Genomic DNA, 17354 nt, shown 5'->3' on the forward strand with positions numbered 1-17354 from the left:
AAACTAGTAAATGTTGTCTATTAAAATAAGTAGCAGCTTCCTGATTAACATGATATTTCTCATTGAAAAGCAGGTAATACAGTGATTTTTGTAAGGGGCATTATGAAGGTTGAGAACCTACCCTACTGAGATTAAGGTTGCAAACATAGCTCCCCAGCAGCAAAGCCTACTTATTATAGATTTAGATACAGATGTTCACATTCATATAAAATCCTTCACTTGAAGGAAAAGCATTTCCAAAATACCAGAGCCTTAATAATGTATTTACAGAATTTCAACACCAGATGGGAAAGACTGCTTTACCCAAGCAGGAAAATTCCTGAATATCAACATTGGTAGGGATGTCTTCTTCACAGCAACTGTAATTCTATAGGTAATTTAAAAATGTATCAGCATGATAGCACTGACATTACCAGCATCATTTCCTTTCAGTGATGGACCAAGAGCAAACCAGTAGCTACACGTCTTTCTTGCACCGCCCCACACAGTTCTAACACCCTAATCCCTTTATTACTGAACAAAGTGACAGGACCATCCAAGTTTTACAAGTTTGTCAGGTTTAAAAAGCCCAAAACAACACAAACCATACACACATTATTTGAAATCACGTTCCTTTGATATCCTTATGGAGATACAGCTGAGTAAGAAATGCTTTCTCAATACATGTAAGCTATCTTTCTGCTACTGAAAGAAACTTTCTGTTGCAAGACTCCACTCTGCCTGAATCAACTGTTTGGATTACAGCTCAAAAATTAAATTAATGAAAGGTGTCACGGGTTTATGGTTTTTTCCATTGATTCAGTCCTGCAAATATTAACAAAATGACAACTTTGCCAACCTCAGATGGAAAACTTGCTTAAATACCTCAAACTTTTAAGAAGCAAAAACCAAACACAAAATACTGAGCAACTGACCTGCGAGCCTCTGGGTCCTCTTTTGTGATCCCATTCAGAATGCCCCATGAGCTGGAAAACAAAGAAAAGCAAAGGTAAGTGATAGATTGCACTCATCAGCTTTGATTAAAACATTAACAGTTTCATATACTTTACACAATTTCTTTGAAAAAACAGGTTTGCTTTTACAGTTTTGCACAGCTGTTAGCTTCATAATGAGAGTGAGAAGACTTGGTAGCTGATATTATAACTTTGTATCTTTACATTCAGAGCCAAAACACATCTAGCATCACAACACTGCTCCTGCCAATAAAATTCCCACTGCCATAGATATGGCTTTAGGCAAATGTTTAACATTGACCTGGCAAAAGGAGAGCTAATATATCAACAAGATTACCAAAACCAGGTGACATTTGATTAAATAGCAAAGCATGTTTTATCCTAGGAATGAGTTAGTGAGAGCTTTAATTCTGTCTACCACTGAATTATTCTTGGTGTAACAAATAAGTAGAGGTGCACCCTCCAACAGAAAACACATGGGGGGTGATTATATTTCAGGGGAAAGCAAAGAGAGAGTTTAGAGATGATGGGTTCTTGTGGAAACTAAGATCTGTGATGGTATACGGCTCCTCAAGTTAAAGCAAAAATGAGAAGGCAAGAATTAACTATAGCTGAAATTTAGCTCTCAAATCCTCTCTGCAAACCTAAAGTACATTGTGTTGTAAGACATGGTCAGACACTGGATGGTACAGATGGAGTCCAGAAAAAATAATTTGTCTTCTCCCATCTTTTTTCTACTGTACTTCATAACTCTATGTTAACACAGGCATTCAGTCTCTGTCTTTAAGCAAGATGCAATCTCTCAATGTATGTCATGGTGGGGGACAAAAAAAAAGAGCAGAGAATACCCAGCAAGCTTTATTATTACTGCTTTATGTATCCAAAGATTATGGGCAAACATGAACTGCTGACAGCCTGGAGAAGAGAAGGCTGCGTGGAGACCTCACAGCAGTCTTCCAGTATCTGAAGGGGGCTATAGGGATGCTGGGGAGGGACTCTTCATTAGGGACTGTAGTGACAGGACTAGGGGTAATGGGCTTAAACTTAAACAGGGGAAGTTTAGATTGGATATAAGGAGGAAATCCTTTCCTGTAAGGGTGGTGAGGCACTGGAATGGGTTGCCCAGGGAAGTTGTGAATGCTCCATCCCTGGCGGTGTTCAAGGCCAGGTTGGACAGAGCCTTGGGTGAGATGGTTTAGTGTGAGGTGTCCCTGCCCATGGCAGGGGCTGGAACTAGATGATCTTAAGGTCCTTTCCAACCCTAACTATTCTATGACAATAAAGCTATCCTCACACCTGCCTAAAAAACCCTGGAAAGCACCAGGGAGTGGCCAGACACAACCCTGGTGAAGCCCAAGCTGTGCAGGATGCAAGGCAACTGCTGCTGCTAATCCTGCCTCTGATCACTCAGCTAGTATGTGCTCCAGCCTGGGAGCTGTTTGTTTTTTTTTTTTAACAGCTAATCAGGGATCTCTTCTGGGTAATGCTTTTTTTTTTTTTTTACTCATACGAGCATAGCTTAATGCAACTATAAAAATATGTGTATAAAAATAGAAGGATTAATGTGACATGTAATGACTTACAGTCATGAACATTTTTTTGCTCATTTTCTCCCCAACATTGGCTCCCAAAGGAAATGCCTTCTCCCAGGTCAGAGGTAGGCAGTGAGATTTACAACCTAATTATTGCAGAACATGCTTTCGAAACACTCATCCCAGGACAACAGATTATAACTACTTTGAAAAACAAGGAAAGCCACATACATCTCATACAAAACCTTTATCTCCTCCATCAACTGTTCCTATTTATCCTTTCGCTCTCCAAGGGCCCCTTAATTTCTTTATTACTTAGAATTACCTACCCTCATAACTGGAGACAAACCACACATGCAGACAGGCATCAAAGATCAGAAATGTCACCCCATTTTTTTACCTGATGTAGCCTCACAACTGACCCCCTCATTTTACTGTAATTATTTCCTTTTTCCATTCACTGTTGGTGGAAATACTGTCTGTGCCAGGTTTCCCTGTTTGTTTCTCCATACTGTCATGTTTACTCATTACTGTATGAAACCGAGCTTTGATGTTTATGAAAGCTGGCCTCTCAGTAAATAACTGGGATGCAAAAGCTACCAAGAGATGCATCTACCAAAGGTTATGTGCTTCACAGAACCTCTGCCAAAACCCTCATACCTGTGCTTCCTCTCTGGCTCCTATCACTCTGGACCAAGAAAACCTCTTCAGTTTTAACTCCTCAGCCCCTGTGACTTGGTGGGGAAGTGCTGCCTGCTGCTTTCTTAATTTACTTGGCTAAAGAAAAATTAATTTAGCTTGAGTCTGACCACCTGCAATTCCCAGCATGATAAGGGATATCTTTATCTACAACTTCCTACCAGTGAAATAAGCACAAAGAGTATGCCTGTTATTTCACAGTTAAGGAAAAAGGATTAATGTTACAGGCCTGGCTATGGTTACTGTAGTTCTCCAGGCTCTGACATTTGGTTTTGAGGATGTGGTATGTGCTGCCAAGTGTAGCATGAGATCCCACTGCCAGGTTTTTCATGCTCCCACCCTCACTGAATCCATAGTTTACTGAAAAGTGAAGGGGTTTCTTCACTATGTCACCAAAAATAAGTAAGAGAGTTAAGGGTCAAGCTTGGAGTTACAGTTCCCACTAGAGGAGGTACACTGAATATAGGGATGCTTCCAGTCCAGCCAAGTCCCAGGAAACCAAACTGACATGTGCCAGGGGTGGTTACCTGAGATCACCACCAATCCTCAAGTCCAAATCAAGTCCTCTTAATTATTCATACAATTTGCCCACCCTGTTCCCTGTTTCTCAGTTATTGCCTAGTGCTTCACATCACCGCACAGAGTTTTTCAGCCCCCAGAGTGTTCTCCTGTGCTTCCCCAGCCACACAGCCAATCCCTCCTCTCCACTGCTTCTCCTCCTCTACAGTTTGCAGGTGCCTTTTGGCCCTGGTTCCCCATCTCTAGTCCTGCTCCTCTAGGAGTGAGTCAATCCTTGGATGCTCCACAGACGCAATGTTACAGCAGCAACTAATGTTACAGCAAAAAGTAAGTCTGAAGGCTGTGACAACTCATCCTGGCTCCATTTCTCAGCATCTAACTATCAAAAGCACTTACAGAAGAGAGGCCAAACTCACCAATGAAGCAACCAGTCATAAACCCATTGGAACCAACAGTGTCATCCCTTGCTTATCCTGTCACCGTTTTATTATCAAACTGCTAACTCCTAACAGCAAATTACAGTGCATTTCATTTTATTTCTCACACACTCAAATGTGCCTTTGTGGAATCAGACATGTTTCTATTTTTGCTGATAGATCCATTGCCCCTAGTGTAAAAGTATTTCAACACCATTGTTCTCTCTTTGTGTGTCACACACTATACCTGGATGCTCTGCTGAGTTAACCCCTCTGGTTATCACCTGGTAGAATGGTGAGCACAAGGAAGCAAAGAAAGAGTTCTAGGATGGTAAGAGATCTTGTCAATTCTAGGCAGTTTTTAAGCACGGAAGGAAAATTCATGACTGCAAAGCCAGCCTTTTCCTTCCATTTTTATAACCTACCAAATCTTACTTGGTTTTAAAATGTGTTTCTTCCTCACAAGCTAAAAAACACTTTTTATCTCATGCCAGAATGTTTCTGGCATATCTGTAATGGTCCATAGTAACAAGGGAGTGAGGTAGGGGGAAGAAAAATAAATAAGTGTATCACACAAAAGGGCCCCAAGCTTTAAGATGAAGAGAGAAAACAAAACAAACAGGTAGAGCAGTTATAACAAAAACTCTGCCAGGGCAACAGAAGCATGATTGCCTCATGACACCCTTTAGCGCAATGAACCATGTTGTGCTACATTACTGCTGAACCTAGGAAAGATTTTCTTTGAATGGACAAAAAAGTAAATGCTGAGGAATATGCAGAAATATGCAGAAGAGGAGGAAAGCAGGTATGTCTGACCTATTGGGCTACTGGAAGTCACAATTTCTACAAGCTTTATAGAAATCAAAATATGAAGAAAACAGTATTAAAAAAACACCACAAGCCAACACAAAAAGCCCCAAACACCAGCCAACCATAAATACACAGACAGTGTGCATAAATCCCCCCCAGCCTGACTCAGCCTTTTGAAATCAGAAAAAAAAAAAAAAAAAGTTATGTCTTTTAATTGGTGCAGGCATGAGAACAGAGACTTCCATCTCTAAAAATTATGATGAACTGATCTAGTCCAGAGTGATGGTAAACAGCCTCACACCATCCAATTACTTTATCGTTCTTACTGATCAAGTTGCTGAGGCTGAGCATACCAGCATCAGAGAAGGAGGGATGAAACAAAAATCAGACTCCCACGGGGCTTATATTCATGCAATCTCCCTCAAAAGGAAAGTATCTACTCTGCATTTCATCTAAAACTATCCTGGAAACCCAGCTCTGACAGTTTTAACACTTAGAGATGAAGGCAGCTTTCAGCAACAAAAGCAACTCTTGCATGTTCAAGAATGTACAAAAACATGGGCTTCACTAAAGCCAGCTGGCTCAGTCTACCCTACTAATTCACTAACAGGTCTCCAGGGAAAACAGCCTCCCCTAGTACAACTGTGAGGACAGTGAATGGAAGACAAGGAAGGAACGGAGAAGACCCCAGTACCAAAATCACGGTCACAGAGAGAAAAAGAGAAAAAAGAGAAGTGCAACAGGGCTGGCTCACTCTGAACACGTAGGGTGGTAGCCTGTGTTCTAAAACTCAGGCTTTCGCTACGAACAGTATGAAGTCTCTAGACCTTGTGGTTGTAAAACCAAATTTGATATGTAAACCAGATGTTCACAAATGCAATGATACTGGCAAACGAGTCAGGAACAGTACAAGGGACTGTCTGTATTAGATATACCATGCCAAAGCAGAACAAAACCATAAAAATTAGCATCTTCAGCTCTCACATCTCTAAATGCAGTTGGTCTCCTATTTGGTGAGTTAATTAAAGCCCCGGCATATGATTACATAACAATCTCAACTTCATTAAAATTCATGAATGGTGAGTTTAAGTCTCCTTAGTATTAGAGAACTGCAGGAAAATGTGACCCACACATACTGTAAAAGATCGAAATAAAAAGACAGAAAGTAAAGAATGACAATACAAACTTTCTTAGCTGTTTCTACGTCTTGTTTTTTCCTTAAATTGTCTTTTCTGGCCTAGGTTTTTGATTTTGGCACCCCTGAACCAGCAACACTGCTAACTATGCCAAAAAATAAACAAACAAACAAAAAAACAATTCCCCAAAGAAAAACAACTCACAGAAATAGAAAAGGCACAATCTTATGATGAGGACCTCCACAGTTGGCCACAAGTGGGAAAAAATACCAACGTTTAGAATACGAGCAGTCCCAACTATATTCATAGGAAGTGGAGGGAGTCCTCAGTAGCAGACTGCAACAGCATTGTGAAACCACAGGGGTTTTTTATTAAGCAAATCTAACACTTAGCACAGTTTCATTAGAAGGAATGAGCAGATCTTTTCACGGCAAGTATTTAAGAGGACCAATGAAGCAATTACACTTAGTATTTAATAAAAGACTTTAAATCAATTCAGAACCTATTCTAATTCTATTCAGATTACAGTCTACAACTCTGGAATTTTATTTAGCTATATATTTACACATATGCAACACTTCCAAAGTTTTAAAAAAATCAGATGTTGATGACAAAGGTGAGCTATGCCAGCCATAACGCACCAAATCTAGTAAATGGTATTCAACCAGACTGAAGCTGGATCACATGGTCCAAAGGCACATGTATTCTGACTTCTTCCCTCAGACTTTAAAGCTTTCAAACAGTGGCTGGACACCGCATTTCCATTTCAGTGAGGAGAAGAAAGCCCTACTCTAGTGAATAAATGAAAGGCGAGCACAAAGCAAAGCACAGGAATGCTTGGGAGACAAACATTTGGTATCGAGTATTGTCTGTTGAACTGGCTGTTATACATGAATAGGATATCCTGAGTTCCCCAAACACCTGAGGAACCTGTAAAAATGCCTTTTTGCCACTCCTGCAAATATTTAGAGCATTTAGTAGCAGGAAAAATTAATTACCAATGAGATTCTGAGAAGTTTTGTCTGGGTCGTAGCCAGCAGTTTTAAGAATCGTTTAATATTTGGGAATCAGTGTCTAGTAGAGCCAGATAGAAGCATCCAATCTGGCTGGCACCTGGTTTCAACTTTTGCCAAAATAGCAGAGCCTGTATTTAAACATGAGCATAACATCTTCCCTCTTTGGAAGAGACTTTGTTGAATGGACATGTTGAGGATGTGGAACAGTGTCTTACTGTTGAGTTCTTTGACACTGCCTCCTTACAGCTTGGGCTGAATGGGCACAGTATGATACATATTCTCTGACTGAATGGGTATTAGCTATGCTTCAGTCAGGATCATATTTCCACTGGTAAAAAGAAACTGTTTGTTACCAGCATGTAGGCACAAAATGTTTCAGATAAATTTCTTTTTTAGTAACAAAAAAAGAACAAATTATTTCCTTGATTACATATTGAAGAAACATTTATTTTTGCAAATATGCAGGAGTCTGGTCATACAGAAACTAACTGGGGTCATTTTGCAGATGCTATTTTGAACAGGATTCCTTCTATGTGACAGACTGTTCCCAGCACTTTCATGGTAATCATGATAAAAGAAGTGATTTACTGACTCAACTGACTTAGGGAGCGCAGTTTTGATGTGGACACCATCAGCAGGAGAAGTTAAGCAGGCTGTAGCTGCTGAGATGTGGCACTGGCAGATCCTGATAACATAGCAGAGGAGCAACTGTGTGGCTGCACTGACCACCCTCTCCATCCAGTGGCACAGCTGCAGCTTGCCCTCTGGGCATCCAAAGCATCAGAAATGTCCTCCTTGCTGTGTGGCGAGCATGATCATACACAGGCACGTGCAGACTATGACACACAGATAGCAAAGTGCTCCAATATTTGGAAAAACAAGCCCTTTTCCACAACCACTTGCCAACTCCCAGGGTCAGCTTAAAGCACAAGATGTCAGCGCCACGCTGTTCAGCCAGATATGTGAGCTGCACGCTCACCCCATCGTGGCCTCTGGCTGTGCAGTTAGCTGGGAGGAAACTCCCCACCCAAATGCTCCCAATGCATTGGAGTCCTGCAAATCATCAAGGTCAGCCCCTGTTCTGAGGCTGGCTAAGAAACAAAACAAAAAACTCTAACCACAATAAAACAACTAAATGAATAAATTGGGTGGGTGGGGGTGTGTGTGTAAGAGCCTTTCAGCTGCCTCCTAATCAAATAAGTTGTTTCAAAGATTTGTGGGCTGCTGGACAACAGCTGGAAGCAGAGGTAAGATTTCTGAACCGAGGCACACGCAGAAATGCTTTGAAACTTGGCATTTCCTTGAACTGGAGGCAGGGGCAGCAAGACAGAAGGCTGTGAGAGGAGCTGCAACAAATGGCTTCCCTGTGCGATGAGCTTCATGTAGGGATGGAGTTAAATCCTCTGAAGCTGGTATCCTGGTGAAGCTGGAAGCCTTAGAAGAAGTTGCCTCCTTGACCCCTACAGCCCTCTCACAGCCCGGCAGGTCAAGCAATGAACCACAACACTGCCAGAGGCTACACAAACAGGTTAAAAATATATATATGTCAAGCAGATACCCTGTCGAGACAGTGAACATGATACTGAGCTACTGTGGCAGAACGGAATGCAGAAAATAGGGCACTTGGTGAGGTAAGGCTGAGGGGAGGCAAATGAGCACTGCAGCACAGGAGAGCAACGCGAAGGGCACCAGCAGTGACTGTCCCACAGGCACGACGAAGAAACCATCCCCAGCACTTAACCAGGGACTCAGCTCCAAAGGAATGAGATCATATCTGGCGCTGGGCGAGACGGCAAGAGAGAGACTACATTTTTGAGGACTTTTCTCATGGCAGCATATGACCTTTTAGAATATTTCCAGGCAATAAACTGCATCTGACTTCTTCAGGGATCCTGGCTCCCTTGCATGGGGGCAGGAGCACAAAGATGTATGACACAGCAAACTGGAAGTGGTGGGTTTGTGCACAACTATTGTGCCCCTTGCTCCACACCACTTCTTGAAATGAGCAGGTTTAAGTTTAGACAGTGTGAAGGCACTGTGAAATAAAAAAACATAGGTGGAAAAAGAAAAGGCATGGGAATATCCACCTCCACACCCTGTATCTGGATTTATAGAAATTTTTGTCACAACTACTTAAACAGATGACAGCAGTAAAACAAATTCATACAGGTTTCTATTCTTTTTAGTCCCACCATTGCATTTCTTGGGTTCCTATTAATCTTTCACACATCAAACAAGATTTTAAACAATGGGGGTTGTAGGCAGAGCTGCAGTAAAACACAGAAAACGACTGTTTTTTATTTTTTATTAACGAAAAGCAACTCAGTGATCTCCGAGGATGGATGCAGATGTGGAACAGATTTCTTTCAGCAAAGGTTTCCTAGGTTAAGAGCTTTATCTTAATCTGGATATTTAAAAGACTTCCAGAATAAATGAATAGAACAAATAAATTGATAATAATAAGATTTCTTATTCCTTACACTGATCTGATGGATTAACAATAGGCATGCTGATCTGATACAACAGTATTCAATAAGCAAAGTGTTCAGTTTTCCAGGCAGTCAATTTCCCATTCTGAGCATAATCATGAAAACAAAAGCCCTACAAAAAAATACCTATGCAGATGAGATAAAAAAATGAGGGCACAGATACTCTGACATCCTCCCACCTTAGCCATGGCAGTAATTTACAGACAGCAACCTACAGAAGAAAATTCCTTGGTATGGGGATGCCAGGGCCACACAGCAATATCATGACTCTTAAGTGAAACAGCAAGCTGACAAAAGAACAATAAGAGATTGTTAAAAAGAAGAAAATTACTATTTAAACCATGCTTGCTATTCAAAGTAGACACATTAAGTTCCTGGATTTCAAAGCCACGCAGTAAATCTATTCTGCTGTAACTAAGTTCCTAGAAAAAGTCAGAAAGCTTATTTACTTTTTTTCCATTGGGAATCATTAACAATGCATTAAGAACCCCAGTCACAACACCAAGCCTGGCACAGGCTTGATAAACTAGCTAGCTACTGCAGCAGACAAAGTCAGCATAGTCCGAAAGTACACTTAGATATTGAAAGCGTATTATGCATTTTTTAAAGGAGTCTAAAGACTTCTACAAAAAAATCTGCTCTGCAATGTGTTACCAATACCGTTCCCTCTTTAGTGCACAGTTTTTCTTTCACTTTCTACCTTTTCAGAGATTCTAGTATTATATACAGTATTCCACTTTCAGTTGTTACTCAACACAAGCCACAAAGATGACGTGCTTTTGTTTGGCTAGTTACCAGTGCATGGGAGGGTCTCTGCTTCCAAAGAAATTACTTCCTTGAAGTTACAAGAGGATGTCTTTTTGCATAGCAATTAAAACCCCACTAAAAGAGTAAGAAAACTTTTAAGGGATATTTCAGTCAAGCTCTGATTTTAGGTGAATCATTCGCAAAACTAACACAAAACATGAAAGGTCATATGGAAATCAACTTAGTCCAGCTAGTTTAGTAAGTGCATTAGTCGACAGCTGACCACGCTGGTAGTCTGCATAAAAACAGGGATTTCCCAATTCAATTCCCAGTGGATAAGTGTCTACCTCACAGAAAAAAAAAAAGCAAAAAACACCACAAAACATGAAAAAAAACCAAAAAACAAACCCACAAAAACAACATCAAAGGAAAAAAAAAAAACAAAACCAAAGCCAAACCACCCCCCCAAAAAAAAAACCATAACCCAACAAGAAATCCAAACCAAACCAATCACCAAAATATTGTCAAATTGACATTCTTACTGGCAGTTGCAGCAGAAAAATCCCTTAGGACTGAGTAAGCATGGTGTTTACACCAGACATGTAACCTTCAGAAACGGTTCCTCTGCAACAGAACTGAGCTTCATCAGCAGGAGCAGGGACAAGCACGACTTGCTTGTGCCTCCTTTGTACTTCCCTTGTGGGCACAGGATGGAGTTTCATCACAGCTGTCAATGCACAACCTCTCACCAGAGCAAAGGGCCAGTTACCAAAAGGAAGGGGGTAGAGTAGAGGCAGAAAGAGAGAACCCCCAAACCCCAACTGCCTGTTCAGAGAGGTCAAATAAAGGCTGCCATACCTCCCCCTCCCAAATTCTGTAAGCAACAGAATCCAATAGTTTGAATAAATCAGATTGCTAGCATACAGGAAGAAAGAAACTTTGCTTTATTTTTAATATCACAACTTAATGTTCACATGGCGCAGAACACAAAACACAGTGATTACAGCAATCAGCCCTTGGTGAGGCTAAAATACAGCGAGGCAGAAAGCCAGAAACAATTTCTTACAGTTTCAGCAGCTCATTTTCCTGAAATGCATTAACTTTAATGGTAGCACACTGAATGATAGCTGAGATTTCAAAATGAAAATTTTGAGATACTGAGAACTCAGCCTCCCTCACAGAGCAGGCTGACCCACAGTGCTTTCTCCCACGAGAGCAGCACTACATCTGCTCAGGTGAAGCCACAGCTTCCAGAGTTAGCCTGGAAAAGAAGAGACTATCACTCTGCCAAGCTCGTTCCAGCTTGACACCCACACAAATGAGCCACTTCTTTCATTAACACACCATTTTCTCGGTTTTGAGGCTTCACAATTCAGAAGCATAGCACTGACATTTCAACAGCTAGATCCTAGCTAGCAAATGTCCTGAAATTACACTGTAGAGCCCGGTATCTTACTAAAAAACCTCAATGTCAAAATTCAAAGTACATTAGTTTAAACACACCCTTGGGGGGATTTTATACGAACTACTTTCTATTTCAGACTATTCACTTTAAGCTCAACCAGCAATGCTACATCACTCGTCCAGGAAAACTCCCCTCTCTGCCACCCAATCTCAATCAACCTGCCAAATTAATTATCACCCTGCATTTGTCTATTGCTAAGGGGGGGGGGGGGGGGGAAGGCAAATAGATGAACGTAGCAGTGACCCGAGCAAAAATGAATCCTCTGAGACAGAACTAATTAAATCAGTTCAGTGATCTTCCAGCACAACATGTTTCACCCTCCCCTTCCCCATTAGACCAGTTCCCACATCTCCTCCAGCTGTCCTCACATGGGGCTCAGGTGTCTATCCAGCAGCAAACTAGGGATCTTTCCCACTCCTCCTTGTAACTGCATGGTTTAAAATAAAGAAGAAAACAACTGTCAGAAAATTCACCACTATAATTTCACACTGACATTTACATGCAGATTCCTGGCCACAGAATATGTGCTTCAGCCAGACATCAGTAAGATTCGATTATCTACCTCAAATTTATGGGACCACAGGCACCAAACTTTGGTGCATCACTGGCTCTACAAAATGAGCAGAACTCAAAGTGCTGGCAGAGCAAGGCTTCCCCTTTGGTCCTCCAGTCAGGCCTTACAGAAGAGCTGGTAGGACTAACACACAGAGAAATCACAGAATTTGTGGATTTAAATCACTGCCATGAGTCAGACACCAAACCTTGTGCTAACTACATTCCTAACCTAGCAAGTACATGTGCATGCAAGACCGCAGAATTGGTGACACTGCTGACTCAAAAGCGACTAGTTTAAGGGAACAAGTTACACATGCATTTTAGGCTTTCCCATCCTATAATTTTAGGTGACAGTCCAGCTGAATTGCATGCAAAAATACAGTTGGGCCATAATTTTTCCTGCCAATGGAAATAGTGTAATTTTTGTTGCACTCATGCTGTCTGACAAAGCATGAAATTCTTTTGAGGCTGATAACATTGAGAATATTAGAAGTTACAGGTGTAGGACTGCAATAGAAACACCAATCTCTCAGTGCACGTCTCTTTCCATCATTTTTCTCTTTATGCAGAACATGTTCAGAGCAAGAGCAGAAAACGGAAAGGGCAAGAAATGCAGGGTGACAGGCCCACTCGGGGAATAAAAAGAAACCAAAGTAGGTTTCTCTTTGTTAGGGAATTTGAATATAAAGTCAATCCCAGCTTGCTTTTCTCCCTATACAATTTTTAATATGGTCAGTGCTTCCTTAGAAAGCAGGCACATCACAAATGGAGTACGAAAAATACTGAAATCTGGATGCCTGCACAAGATCCCTGTCAAGACAGGTAAAGGTTCAGAGGCAAGAACCCTGACAGTGCCATCTTCGATAACAGTACACAGCAACAGAACACCACACAGAGGTAGGATTCTGAGTAATTTCTAGGTGGGTGCCTACACAGGCAACAGTTTGTCATTCACACCCATCTGCTGCTCCAAATCACACACACAGGCTGTCACACACTTTTCCCCATCTGGATTGCAGAGATGCTGGATATAAACAGGCAAAAGCCAGGAAGATGAATATCAGGCTTGTGCTGTACAAAGGGGAACAGGCAGTCAGCTTCATTCCCTCTAATGAGAATAATTTCAATGGAGATTTCTAGAAGTCAAAGTAAAAACAGCTATTTCACAATGGCTGCAGGTTTTTCCATGATTTGAAATCCTGTCTTTCAAACCAGTATGACTCTTTAAAAGCTTTGCTTCTGAGATTTTATTTTTAAAGTAATAAACCCACGCATGTTGTCTTAAGAGGGATATCATAAAATACATTCCCCTGCAACATTGTCTGCCAACTATTCCACATAGTCACCCAAGCCATATTTACACAGTGTCACAGTACTGCTAACAGCAAAACCAGAGCCCACAAAAGGTGCAGCCTCTATCATGGTGCAAAGGATGCAGAGAATATATGCTACTCAGGGGTGTCACGGTGCAAATGGATATACCAGGTGGTGTTTTACAGTGAGAAGGAGAAAGGCAGAGCAGAGGAGAGGACTGGTCTGGAAGGGCTGACCTCAAAAGAATGGGCTTGAGACACATGTGGCTACCACATCCCCTTTGTTTTGGGACCCCAGTTTTGGTTTGGTTAAATCAAGTCACACAAAAGCTGCTGAAATATGCTCTGGCAGAAGAATCTTCCATTGAAAATATATCATTTTGACTAATCTGCCTTTCAGAAACAGTTTTCAACAAAATTTAGGAGCATTTCTGTGACTGAAAAAAAGAAGTTGCCTGCCAAAAAGGTCCACCTATTCAAAACAGTTCTGAAATTTGCTTTCTTTCATATGAGCAAATACTTCCTCTTCCACCATTGGTCTTTTCTTCCCCAGAATTTCAGTCCTTGCATAACTTAACTTTGCATGTTGTTGAAAGACACTTCTAAACCAGACTTCATCAAAAAGGTAGTAATTCCTCTTCTTACAACAAGCTGTTCAGCACTCTATTAATCTCATTATGTTTTTATCCCCTGCTTTTTTTTGCTGAAAAAGTAATTCAAGTTCCTTCTTCCTGTGTCCAAATATTTTTCTTCATCTTCTCAGGTTCAACTTGTGTAAAAATGTTATTTTGATTCAGCAGAACTGATATTTTAGTAGACAGTAATACACATCATTTTACCCTAACCAGGAGAGTCTAGATGGAAAGGTATTTATAGTTCAAGCTACAAAAACAACAATAACAAACAAACAAAACCTCCAAAACACTACCCCCCTCTCCCCTCAATACCCCCAAACCAAACCAGACTAGTCAAATAAAAACACACACAAAAAACTACCCATCAAAAATGCAGATCTTGGCAGTGTTAAGCAGCTGTGCAGATCTGGTCCTATGGCTATGAAAAGAGATTTCTAGATTCGTATTGATTAGAGGTGCAATCCTGATCCCCTAATGCTAACAACATTTTCATCAATTCAGCTTAGTCTGGATGTTATTATTCATTTTTTCTCTTGTACCTGGGAACCAGCCTGGTCTTCTGGGAGACACAGCTAAACACAGCTAGTCTGACACTCTGTAAGGCAGCTATTATATATCAGCTGCAAATTAGAGAAATCTCAGAGACAACCACTTCGAAAGCACGTTTCCAGACTACCATAAAAACCTGTTAACTCAGGCAGGACCTTTGTGAGAAAAATAATGTATTTATCTCCATTTTACAGATGGAAAACTAAGACATTTAGCCAGCACAGTACTACAAAACTGGGAATAGAAACTAAGCATCTTCAGTTCCTGGGATCAGATCATAGGCTTCATTTTGATCTACTATTTACGTCCAAAGTCTTTTCTGGGGAAGTCGAGCCATACAGCAGGGAACAGAATTATTCTAATATTCAGCTACCAGGAGATCTTATCACTCTTTCTGAAAACAAACTGTTTAGCCTTCTAAATATCAGCAAGAGGATAGGCTTTGCATATCAACAACTTTGTCTTTAAGAAAGCACTAAAGTGAAACAGAAAAGACAGGAAACCTCAAGGGATCAGAAATAGTGAAAGTTTTCCCCCTATATCCGTGGCATCCTGCATCCTCTTTCCCCAGTTAGAAGGACTTTAGCTAGAGAAGATGATTTGAACAAAGTGAAAAACCAACAGCTGTGCCACAGACCTGAACTGAACCTTTAAAGAAATTGAGTCCACTTCAGCTCTTCACAGGTACACAGAGATGAGTAGCGAGGAAGAGATGAAAAGCTGAAATGCCAGGAGAAAAAGCATTCTCATGAAGTTTTCTGATATATTTATCAAGACCAAATGCATGAGGAATCTCTAGTATGAGTGTGCATCACAAGAGCTCCATGAATTGGGAAGTATGTTCTCTCTTCCACTTCCCATTTTTAGATGTAATTCTTTTTTCAGAAAGAGAAATCATAGATAATGGCAGTTTACCTACTTTACTGGTATCAAGACCCATATGACAGATATTGCCAGGAGATAAGCAGTTGCATACTGAACATTGGGTGCCTGTGTGCCTTTGGCCCTCTCAATGAGTCCCTTTTATTAGGACAAAGCCTCCTTGAAGGAGAACTAGGGCCACCAACAACCTTGGTTAAGGCAATAGTGACAGAGGCTGAGAAACAGATGCTTTATAAGCTTGAGAGAACTGCAGAAGAAAAAAATAACTTCCCTTCTCATCCCTAAATATAGAATGTAAATAAAAATGTGTATGTCCTAAATATTTTCCTATCCTAATACTTTACTTCCCACACATCTGCCCTGCTCCCCCCCAGCACAGAGAGTGGTCCTGGAACAGGCATTTTCATTTGTTTTCGAGGAAAGACAGTTCATGTTAAAACACCTGTGCTGGTTAACGAGGAAGTCAGAAAGTTCAAGGTGGACCGAGGAGCTGCCTACGTGCAGTCTGATGAAAGAAAATTAAGTTCTTACCAAGGAGCCACACAAAAGTGAGTATGTGAAGTGGAGAGAAAACACCCTTCTCAGTGGCAGTGTGGAGAGTGATGCCAAGGAAAAGGTGGTCACAGAGGGGAATAGGGGTTCCCAGGCAACACCGCATTAGAAGTATGTAATGGCACACTATGTTGGACCTATGACTAAAAAGGGCAGTTGAGCCTCCATATACATAATGCTACCAACATCTTCCACAATAATAAATACACAGGATCAAGAAAAAAGGGGATGGAATAATGGAATGAAGGTAGTGCCCACACATAGAACTAACAATAAGCTCAAAATATTTGAAACCTCTTAAGATGACAGTACTAAAGACTCTTATTATAACTTACACAAGACACACATGCTGATTTTGTGCAGTTGTACAGATGACATCTTAAGTGACAATATTTCTCACAGCATTTCAAGTTTTCTTAGAAACTTCAGTTCCTGGAATCTGAATTGTAGGAAAACAAAACAATAATAAGAAAGAAAATAAATTTCCTCTAAGAGAGAAAGAAGGTTTCTAACCACCAGGCTGCAAAGAGGAGGTGGAAATTAAATACAAGGACTGAAACCAGGATTCATGGATGATCTGTGATCTCCAGAACACAGAGGGCTGCCCCTGTGTTGGTGGGAAAGCTGCCAAAAGGCAAAACTCAGCTCTGCCTGGTATCAAAAGTCATCACACTAGATATGGTAAACCATCATAACTAAGCTGCATCCTTCAACTCCATGAGGAGGATGGGCAGGACAGAATAAAATACCAGAACTAAAGCAAGCAATTGCTAAAAATAACTTTTATCTCTCCTTCTTTATTTCAAGGGCCAAATTATCTCAGTTGCTACTTGAGAAGACTAGGCAATGCCAGCATCAGAAAGGTCAGAAAGCATGTGAAAATTTACCCAGTAGCTTTTCCACTACATAAATATCTGCTATTGCAACAGCACATGAAAATTCCTACTGTCTTGCTACACAAATATATGCTCAATCTTTATCTGAAGAGCATGAGAGTTAAACTTGCACTACAGAAATACCATAGCTCTAATGCCCTCATATACTAATATATAAGGGGTTTTGGTTTCATTTTATTCAATGAAATAG

At 40.8% G+C, this 17354-nt stretch overlaps 1 protein-coding gene across 3 annotated transcripts in view; it reads right to left on the bottom strand.

Moving 5' to 3' along the window:
* Positions 1–17354, bottom strand: part of PDE3A (phosphodiesterase 3A) — a 251151-nt gene that overhangs the window by 93605 nt on the left and 140192 nt on the right. For all 3 annotated transcript variants that reach the window (XM_061444572.1, XM_061444573.1, XM_061444574.1), the window contains exon 2: positions 915–965. In XM_061444572.1, coding sequence (XP_061300556.1) covers positions 915–965 — 51 coding nt within the window. The remainder of the gene's footprint in view (positions 1–914; positions 966–17354) is intronic.

This window comes from Pezoporus flaviventris, unplaced genomic scaffold, assembly GCF_033815535.1.
Source record: "Pezoporus flaviventris isolate CSIRO_AGI_PZ_B2104156 unplaced genomic scaffold, CSIRO_AGI_Pfla_v1 ptg000002l, whole genome shotgun sequence".
Lineage (NCBI taxonomy): Eukaryota > Metazoa > Chordata > Aves > Psittaciformes > Psittacidae > Pezoporus > Pezoporus flaviventris.